Genomic DNA, 10,087 nt, shown 5'->3' with positions numbered 1-10,087 from the left:
CTGATGGGCTGAGGAGGGGTGGCAGGAGGGACTAGGTGGCCCCAGGGACACAGCCCAAGGCTCTCCTGGGTCCCCAGACTGGGGCTCTTACTCCCCAGCCCAGCCGCCCTCCCCCGGAGATGTCCCTACATGCCCACCTGCCTCCTCCATCAGAGCATGTGGCCTGAGGTCTCAGGGACCCCCGTGGAGTAGAGAGCCCTGTGAGTCCCCAGCCAGACCTCCAGCTGTGCCTTGTTTAGTGACCAGACCTGGGACATGCAGGACAAATGGGTGAGATGGTAACAGCCCAAGTAGGATCTCCAGCACTGAGGGTCCTCCCGAGCCCTAACCCAAGGCCGGAGCTGCACTTCCGCCATCAGTCTGGCAGCTCCTCCTGTCAGGGTCCAGACCCCGGGCCTCTCTCCCCACGGCCAGGTTCAGTGTGCCGCTCACAGGCGCTCCACCATGTCCCCGTGGAGCCTGGCCGTTCTGTCCTTGGGACTCCAGGTGGCACCATCCACCCGGCAGACATGGTGCCCAGGCCTCGGATGGTCCCTCGCTTGCTGGCAAGGCCACCAGCTTCAGTGGCTCTGCCTCTCGGATTGGGGAAACTGAGACACGGAGATGGGCCAAAGCCATTGGGCACCTCAATCCAGACCCAAGGGCTCTGGGCGAGGGGCTGCCAAGCATGGACAGTGGGGTCTGTGGGATGGCTTGACCCAGGGCAGTAGCTGATGGGCCAGCCCGGGCCTGGGGTGAGCCCTGGGCAGATGCAGGTGAGGCCTCTGCCCTCTGGAGGCTTGGAGTCAGAGACGTCAGTGTGACCGGCAGGAGACTCACCGGCCCCGGTCCCACCTGGCTCTGTGCCCCCTCTGGGTCCCCAGAGGCTTCTGGAAGATTTGCGTGGCACCTCATTCAATTCCTACAAATTGGAGATAAGGCCACAGGGACCCAAAACAGGAGAGGCATGCCCAGAGTCACACAGCGAGGGGGGCAGAGACCCTCTCCTGCCCACCTCCCCGAGGTCTGGGCTGCTGGGGACACCCCTGCCCTCCTCGTCTGAACGGGTTCCTCACATCTGATACTCTTCCCTCTGTTCTCTTTCCCTGCCCAGGTGCTCAGATGGACAAGGGCTTGGAGGGCTTCTGGGCCAATTCCACCCAGTGGGACCTCTCAAGGCTCACTTGTGGGGAGGGCTCCCCAAGTGGCTCCCGGGGGACTGCTGTGACCACCTCCTCTGCGTGGTGGGGCTTCCCTTCTCAGGTTTACCAGCTTTGCTAGCTTCTCTCACTCTGCTAGCTGAGAGCTGAGGACACCCCTGCACACACACACACACACACACACACACACACACACACACAGATGTGGGCACACACAGGTGGGGATGGTGTGTTTGGGGGCCTTGGGCCCCATCTGCAGGCCGTGCTGGGGCTTGGCCTGGGAAGCCCCGGGCACAGCCAGCCCCACTCACACTGCCGGTGCCCTGCTCCCGGGGGCTGCCGGCCGCCCCTCATGCAGGCCCGGCTGGGCATGCCACGGGCCCTGCAGTGGCCCTGCTCGGCCAGCAGAGGAGGGTGGCTGCCCGTTCAGTGGCCTCGGCCTCTGGCAGGTGCTCTTCCGTGATCAGGCCAAGCCAGAGAGCGGGCGCTGAGGTCAGAGGAATAGCACAGGTTTTATTTTGGTATCCGTGACCTCCTCCTCGGGGCACCAGGCCCGTGGTGCCACGGGACAGTATCGAGCAGGCACTGCTGGACAGGCCACAGGCCTCCGAGAGCCTTCGACAGGTAATCCACACCCCGGTCCACCTGGCCCGGCCAGGCTGGGGCCAGGGGAGAGCGGAAGGGCAGGGGCCTGCCCAGGGGGCTGGAGGGGGCCTGGGGACCTGGGCTGGGGGCAGGGGATGGGGGTGGCCCAGCTCTGGTTGGGGCAGATGACCGAGCTCAACCCCAGAAGGGGGTTGTCTAGGCGGACCTCAGGGACAGTGCAGCCCAGGGACAGTGGGGGTGGGCTTCTGGAGCCGGCAAAGCTGAGTGAGGCCGCAGAGCAGGGAGGAAGTCAGGAGAGAGCGAGGTGCCCCCCCGACCCCCCGGCTTCAGCTGTCTTTGGGGGTGACCCCAGGGTGGGAGAGCAGGAACCCTTGGTCAGGGTCCTGGCCCCAGTTTGTGTGGATGGACTGGCGGGTCCCAAGGGCTCATGAACCGGTCTTGGGTACCCATGCTGGTGCCAGCCCCACGGGCTTGCACTCTCCCAGGCCCCAGATAGAAGCTGCTGACGCAGCCCTTGGGGGATGATCCTCCCACAGCCCTGTGCCTCTGCCACCCCACATGCCTCGGTGCTTCTGCACCATCTGTAGACCACTGGTTTGCTCTGCCTTCCGTGCATGGGGCTGGCACTCGGTGGCTGGCACTCGGTGCCTGACACAACGAGGCTGGGGCGATTGCATGGGGTTCTCAGGCAGGCAGGACCGATGGCACAGGGGCAGTCCCTGAGCATTCCAAGCCAGGTACCCTTGGCCCTTCTGATCCTCTGGACCCTTTGGGTGGGCGGACCCTGACTCGAAGTCTCTGAGAGATGGGGGCCTGACATTGTGGCAGCAGTAATGTCAGCGGTGCTCAGAGGAGAAAAACTGTGGGTGCTCCTCCCCGAGGCTGGACCAGGGTACTGGCTGGCTGGCTGCCTGGCACCATCCACCCCACCTGCCTTTCATCCCATGGTGCCATCCATTCTGGTCCTGTCTCAGTGCCCAGCAGTGGACCTTGCATGGCCACCTCTGCTGCTGCCCTTGGCGGATGTCCCATCCAGCAGAGTGGGAAGGGAGAGAGGCATGTCGACTGGGAGATGCTCTCCAGTGGCAGAGCGTGGCCCGGGATGCAGTCTCTAAAGGGGGCCATGGGTGAGAAGAGATGGTTGTGGCTTCGTGGAGTTTTAACACTCCTGACTTGTCCGTATTTACAGCATTCTCAGGGAGACAGGCAGATTGTGATCCCAAAGACTTCAAAAACAAAAGACATGAACAAAGCCAGGCCTAGAACACCTGCTCTTCGAAGGAGGTCCCCAGATGATGAGGGCAACAGGGCCCAGGGCTCATGAGCATGGCCCCCCACCTGTCTCCTCCTTCACTTCTGACCCACTCCCCCCCATTTGTTCCCATATATCCATTCTCACATTCACTAGCTTCCTTCCTCCCTTCCACTGTCCATCCAACCAGTGTCCAGCTATCCCTCAGCGCACCCACCTAGCCAATTGCCCACCCACTGTCCATGCGGCAAGCACTGATCCAACTGCTTCTCCACCTCTTCTCCCATCTGCTGTCCTCACAATGATTCTTTGTCCATTCACCTTCTGTATATCCACCCATCTGCCCATCCATCTCGTCTTTATCTACCTAACCATTCCTTGCCCAAGATTCATCCACTCGCCTTTTTTTTTAAAGATTTTATTTATTTATTCGTGAGAGACAGAGAGAGAGAGAGAGAGAGAGAGAGAGAGAGAGAGAGAGAGAGGCACAGACACAGGCAGAGGGAGAAGCAGGCTCCATGCAGGGAGCCCGATGTGGGACTCGATCCCAGGTCTCCAGGATCAGGCCCTGAGCCGAAGGCAGGTGCTAAACCGCTGAGCCACCCTGGCTGCCCTCCACTAGGCTTTCTATTTATACATCAGTCCATCTACTCATCCATCCCTCCACCCCTTCACCCATCCATCAATCCATCCGTCTACCTACACTTTCATCTATTATCCATCCATCCATCCATCCATCCACCCACCCATCCATCCATCCAATCATCTATCCATCCATCCCTCCACCCATCCATCTCTCCACACACTCACCCACCATCTACATCTGTCCATCCACCAAATCTTCATGGAGCATCTCCTGGGTCCTAGGATGGGGGATAACCCCAAGGGGGGTGGGTTTTTTTGGAGGTAGCACAGGCTAGGGTCAAAGACCAGAAATGCTCACTGGTGTAGTTAAGTTTAATCAGGGCAGTCAAGGGGAAAGCATCACAGGTATTCTGGAAGAGGAGGGCTGGACCCCAACCATCACGTGGGCCCCAACATAAGCCACCACACACCTCAGATCTCAGAGTCTAACATTGCAGAGGGTCATGGGATGGGACAGAGTGTCTGAATCTGGAGGCCAGAGGTCTGGGTGGTAGCATTGTCCAGGGTGGGTAGGGAGGGTTTTCCAACTGGGCTGGCCCTTCTCCCTTGTCAGTCCTCAGTTAGTGAACACAGAACCACCATTTGGAACACACAAACTTTATTGCACTAGAAGGAGGAGGTTGCAAGCAGGAGGCGGGGGGTGCAGGGCTTGAGAATGTGGTACGGGTGTCTCTGTCTCTTGACCTGGAGGTCCCCCAGCAGGTATTCTCTCTCTCTGCTCAGCCTGGGCCTTCCTTGGGAACCCTTGGCCTCTGCGGGATGGCTCCTTGGGTCAATCACCAGTGATAGTCCCTTTCCTGCTCCTGCCATGCGAGGCAGAGTGGGAGGCAGGGCGGTTAGAGAGTGGGAGGGGAGAGAAGTCAGGTGGTTGAGGAGCAGAGGGGCGATGATTGTGGTGGGTGATGGAGGGGTGCGGGCAGGCCAAGCGGGCCATGACGGTGGCTCTCATGGCAGGGCTGGGGTGGGCATCTGGTGGACTCTCCCCTGCAGACGTGGACGCTGCTGCCAGAATCACCTGTAGTCTCAGGAGAGCTGAAACACAGGTGTGGGTGGGAGCATAAGGCTGTGGTCTGGGGAGGGGATACCCATCATGCCCTCCATGCTCCCAGCCCATTTCCGTAGGCCACCTTGCCTACGCTCCCCCCGCCACCCCCAGGGGCAGCCTCCCTGCTCCAGACATGGAAGCCCTGTGTCTGCTTCCACCGTGGAAGCTTGTTTCCTGATGCTGGGCCCCAGGGCCCTGGACCTTTGCAGGACTCAATGTGGAGGGAGCTCTGCCCATCGCCTGCTCGCCTGCTACCCGGCAGCCCCAGAGCTAGACCTGGCATGCCCCGGTTCCTGGGGTCCTGGGCCCCCAGAAGCAGGCACAGCCAAGAGGGAGCCCCAGGCAGACCCCTCAGGCCCCTCCCCAGGCCGATCTGCTCCTGCCTGACAGAGCCAGCCCCCACAGGGCGGCAGCTCTGGGCCTCCTTCCTCCCACAAACCGGCTGGCCTCTGGCTTGGCCCAGACGCCATTTGTCAACGTCCTTGCAAGCACGTGGCGCCCAGAAACCAGGGCGGGCGGCTTGGCCAGGACCACCCCAGCCAGGATGTCTGCGGGAATATCCCATTTAGCGTAGCTCAGCGAAAATTGCTCCCACCTCCCGGCCAATCTACCTCTGATGATGCAGCCTCAGCTTTCCTGAGCCTCTGGCCGCCACCCTCACCGCTGGCTCACAGTGGACGAGCCTGTGGTCAGACTGGCGACGGCGCGGCGCCCCTCACGCGTCTGCGGGCAGGCGCTCTTCCTGCCCTGGTGGGCCGCCGGCCCAGCACGTGCCTCCCCCTTGCAGCTTGCCCGTGGGTCTCACGGCCTAGGCTGTGCACCCAGGTGGTACCCTCCATCACCCACTGAGTGACTTGGGCCTCTGTGACCTCCTTTCTAAGCAAGCCAGAGGTGGAGCCACCCCACAGACTTGCTGACACAGACAGACTTGCTAGGGACATACCTGGCAGGTGACAAGGGCTCAGGAAGCAGAGCTTCTGGTGATCAGGTGGTGACCCTGTGGCCTCAGGTCCTCCCATATAATGGGGGAACCACATGCCCCTCACGGGAGGGGTGCGGGCAGTGAGGGGGACTAGCCTGATGGCTGTCCCTCTCCTCTCCAGGGAGTGACAATGCTCATCGTGGCTGGCATGTGTCCCCAGGGGCCCTCTGGACCCCCACCACCCCTGCTGCCCAAGCCAGGGAAGGACAACCTGCGTCTGCAGAAACTTCTGAGGAAAGCCGCCCAGAAGAAGATGACTGGGGGTGGGCCCCCCACACCGCTGGGGGCTTTCCGCACTTCCCTGTCCCCTGTGAGTGAGGCCAACCACGACCAGGAGCCCACGGTCCGGCGCCCTGCAGAGGCCCCACGGCCTGTGGCCACCCTGCCCCGCTCCCCACGCAGCTCCATTATCCACCACGTGGCGTCACCTCGGCAGAAGTCCATGTTCCCCTTTAGTTTCACCCAGTGCAGGAGCCTGGCTGCTCACTTCAAGGCCACGGGGCCCCAGCTGGTGACCCCGACCCTAGATCCCACCCAGGCCCCCAGTGGCTTCACACAGGTCTCAGCCCCTGCAGCAGGTGTCACCCACGTCAGCCACGTGCACATCCGGCTAGTGCCGTCTCCGCAGGCCGGGACCCCTGAGCCCTGCCAGACGGCCCCAGACCAGGGACCCGGTGGGCAGGACCCAGGCATGACCCCGTGCCCTCCTGGGGCCCAGCTCCCGTGCCCCATGGCCCACACCCACTCACTGCCTCCTGAGGCCCAGGCTGCCTGTCGCCGGCCTGAGGCACCCCCAGGCTCTGAGATCTCCGTGTCCAGAGAGGCCGGCACCCAGCCTGTGGTGCCTGTAGCCCCTGCCTACCGTTCCCCAGAACCCTCACCTCACAGGCCAGCCTCTGAGGCTCCCAAAGCTGAGCACTGGGAGGAGTCCCCCATGGCTGGCCCCGCCACAGAGGCTGAGCTAGTCTCCAGACCCCATGGGGCCTCGTCCCCTGCCCCGCTGTCAGGCCCACACCCGTGCCCTGTCCCGAAAGTTGCACCCAAGCCCCGGCTCAGTGGCTGGACACGCCTCAAGAAGCAGCTGATGGAGGAGGCAGAGGAGTCCTCGTTTCCAGGCCCGGAGCAGAGCCCAGAGCATGGGGAGCAAGAGGTGACGGCCCCCACAGGCCCAGTGTCCCGGCCCCCAGCCTCCAGGGCTTCCAGGATGTGGGACGCGGTGCTGTATCGTATGTCAGTGGCCAAGTCTCAGAGCAGCCCGGCTGGGCCTGGGGATGGGGCTGGAACCCTGACTCGCCTGGGCCGCCTGCCCTTCCTGTGCAGGCCACGATTCAATGCCCGGAAGCTGCAAGAGGCCAGCCGGCCCTCCCCTATGGTCCACTCCATCCCAGATCTGACCTCCAGGCCCAAGAACTTCAACCGGACGGCGGCTGGCTGGAGGCTCCAATGAGTGACCCAGGCAGCACCAGGGCCCAGGACCACGGTGTGGACGGAAGAGAGAGGGGGTCCAGCTGGGAAGCCATGGCCACCAAAGAGGGCACCAGGGCCCCACAGATGCTGGGTAGCCAGGGGGGCAGGTGAAGGGGTGACAGGAGGAAGGACCGCAGTGCAGGGGGGCTGGGGCTAGGACAGGTGGGGTGAGGGTGGAGGCCCATTTCCAGAGGCAGGGTCTGCCCTGGGGTGGAACCAGGGGTGGGCTGATGGGGTACAGGCTCACATGAGAGGGAAAGCACGTGCCATGGTGAGAAGGGGTGAGGATAATTTGACTCACATGGGTGGCCCTCAGCCTAGGACTTGGGCAAAGAGGTACAGGGTGGGTGCCCAGGACTCCTGAGGGCTGCAGGCAGGTGGGGAGGGCCTCTAAGCATGACATGGACTCTGAGGCCTGATAGGGTGAGGAGCATTCTGGGGCTCAGCTCTGCGGTGCCCCACCCACCATGAAGGACTGGGGAGGGATTTATGTTCACTGTGCAGAGTTCTGGGACCAGTCAGGGTCGGAGCTGCAGCTACATCAGTGGCTTGACTGATGTTTTAGGGAGCCAGACCCAGACTCTTGCCAACAAGGGGGAAAGGTGTGAGAGGGGGCTCACAGTGGGGCCGAAGCGAGGATGTCTCGCTGTGTGTTGGGGCCCAGCTCCGATGGCCAGGTGGGGAGGGTGTCCTCAGTCCCAGGGCAGGAGAGCCCAGCAGAGCGGTGAAGCAGTGAAGGGGACCCCAGGCTTCATGCAGCTTTGGGGCTCCCTGTCTACTGTCAGCTGGGGTCTGCCTCAGGGCAAGGGCCAGGGGCTCTGATGGGTCAGGAGCAATGGAAGAGGGACATGGAGGTGCCTAGGAGTAGGACGCAGGAGGGAAGAAGCAGTCAGTAGGCAGCCAGCTGTGTCACCCAGGGCGTAATGTGTGCTATAATGGATCCTGGGACCCAGGCCACTAATAAAGTGTGTCTAACCACAGCAGCTGACCATGTTTCTTCACCAGGTGATGGGCAGGGCGGTGGAAACTGGAGTAGACTCCCACTGGGAGAGTGAGACTAAGGTTCTGGTCCCTCAAAGACCCAGACCGAAGCTCCTAGGACCCCTTTCCACCCACCTCCTCTGACACTAGTCCTAAAGTGGCCAGGATGAGCTCATCTGCCTCCAAGGAGGAGATTAGAGTGTCCCTACACAGTAGAGCTGTGTATGGCTGAAGCCAGCCACCCGAGAAAAGCATTCAGTTCGGTGTAAGACTGGGCTTGGGCAGGGAGACCAAGCCAGGCTGGGGTTCCCGCCAGTTTCGAGGCCAGGCATTCGGCCCCTACAGGCCGCCCTGGCAGCCTGTAACAAGCAGGCCCTGTCCATACTGCCACAGTCCCAGAAGGGCACATGTCACACACACAACGCCTCATGCTTGGGCCACTGCCCTGGACTCACCAGGAAGGACTGCCTAGGGCACTGAGCCCTCATCCACGAGCACCTTCTCATACTTCCCATGTCCAGTGGCCACGAACTTGTATCTCTTTCCAGATGGGGTGCTCTGCTGGGGAAGGAGAACAAAGGTGAGAACAGAAGGGACATGCTGCTGCCTCTGGGAAGCCCTCCCAAATGCACTGAGCAGAGATCCTCTTTACTCTCAGCTTTTGGGCCTGCCCTCCCTACATCAACCACATTTAGACCCTACCTTAATTGTCGATGATGTCTTGGAGCCTCCTTTCTGCTCCCAGAGGCTTTTCTTGCTCATGTCTCCAGCTACAATATCCTGGGGGCAGAGGAAGGACATGTCACAGATGCAGGCCTTTGACTGTGGGGCACTCGAAGCCCTGATCCTCTTTCCTGCCTAGCCTTGTCTGACTGGGGCCTGGGCCTGCCCACCTGCCTCCTTATGGAAGAGCCCAGGGGAGGAGGTAGGAAAGGAAAGGTGACACCATCTACTTGCCCTGGGCCAACCAGTTTCCCCACATGAACTTCCACTCTGGGGGCCACTGGGGGCAGCCTGGTGAACCCACCCCCCAAAAGTCCTAGTGCTCTGTCTACCCACATGTCAGCCTAGACAGTCTCAAACTTGCCTTACCAAGGAGACCCTGCCTGGCCCTGGGATGGTTCCTACCTTGCAGGAGGCAGCCTTGGCAGTGGACTGAGCCTGCACCTCTCCTGTCTCCCATCGGCTCTTGGTGCTTGCCACAGCCATGCTGGGCAGCTCAATGGAGGGCTGGCGGACTAGCTTGGGGGTCCGGCCAGCAGTCTGCAGAAGAGAAAGAGCCCAGGACCACTTTAGTGAATAGTCACATGGGACATGTCAGAGAAGCCAGTGTGAGACCCTCCAACACACAGACAACTTCCTCTATATCTTTGTATTTCTGTAGAAGTGCTTTCCCAGTGAAGGGCTAGAGCAGGGCATGCTGAAAAAAAAAAAAAAAGCATATTCCTCCATTTGGTGTACTCATGAAACACCCTCTTGATCTGAAAAGCACAGGTAATATGGTGGTTTAGGAGACAGATATGGCACTGTCATGCTGCTCATGGCAAAGTGCTGGAGGAGCATGGATTAAAAGGAGAGGTGTTGGTTGGAGAGAGGGATATCGGTAGGATGGACAGGTGTTGGTTGAATGGAGGGGTGTAAGTTTGTATGAGTGGTGGTTGAATGGAAGGGTGTTGGTTGGATGAAGGGGTCTTGGTTGGATGGAGGGGTCTTGGTGGATGGAGTGGACTTGGTTGGATGGAAAGATCTTGGTTGGTTGGAGGGGTCTTGATTTGATGGAGAGTGCAGGTTGGATGGAGGGGTCTTGCCTGGATGAAGAGATACTGGTTGGTTAGAGGGGTCTTGGTGGTTGGAGAGTATAGGTTGGATGAAAAGGTCTTGGTTGGGTGGAGGGGTCTTCATTGGAGGAAGTGGTCTTGGTTGGATGGAAAGGTCTTGGTTGGATGGAGGGGTCTTGCCTAAATGAAGGG

At 60.8% G+C, this 10,087-nt stretch overlaps 2 protein-coding genes across 7 annotated transcripts in view; one reads left to right on the top strand and one right to left on the bottom strand.

The window, feature by feature from the left end:
• The first annotated feature begins 1,692 nt into the window (after positions 1 to 1,692).
• On the top strand, positions 1,693 to 8,566 carry PRR33 (proline rich 33). Its single transcript, XM_055313235.1, has 2 exons — positions 1,693 to 1,763; positions 5,791 to 8,566. Exon 2 carries the CDS (start codon positions 5,800 to 5,802, stop codon positions 7,114 to 7,116), a length of 1,317 nt encoding a protein of 438 aa, XP_055169210.1. The 5' UTR covers positions 1,693 to 1,763; positions 5,791 to 5,799; the 3' UTR covers positions 7,117 to 8,566.
• The window catches only part of LSP1 (lymphocyte specific protein 1), a 37,963-nt gene continuing 32,099 nt past the window's right edge, over positions 4,224 to 10,087 (bottom strand). For 5 of the 6 annotated variants that reach the window (XM_055313264.1, XM_055313273.1, XM_055313241.1 and 2 more), the window contains exons 8-11: positions 9,246 to 9,380; positions 8,820 to 8,897; positions 8,573 to 8,678; positions 4,224 to 4,674 (exon numbers count right to left, since the gene is read on the bottom strand). In XM_055313264.1, the coding sequence (XP_055169239.1) occupies positions 8,586 to 8,678; positions 8,820 to 8,897; positions 9,246 to 9,380 (306 nt within the window). In that variant the 3' untranslated portion in view covers positions 4,224 to 4,674; positions 8,573 to 8,585. The remainder of the gene's footprint in view (positions 4,675 to 8,572; positions 8,679 to 8,819; positions 8,898 to 9,245; positions 9,381 to 10,087) is intronic. The other variant, XM_055313250.1, reaches the window with a different exon arrangement.

Source organism: Nyctereutes procyonoides, unplaced genomic scaffold, assembly GCF_905146905.1.
Source record: "Nyctereutes procyonoides isolate TBG_1078 unplaced genomic scaffold, NYPRO_anot_genome, whole genome shotgun sequence".
Classification (NCBI taxonomy): Eukaryota; Metazoa; Chordata; class Mammalia; order Carnivora; family Canidae; genus Nyctereutes; species Nyctereutes procyonoides.
Note: the sequence above shows the minus strand (reverse complement) of the source record. Positions and strands in the feature narration are given on the sequence as shown.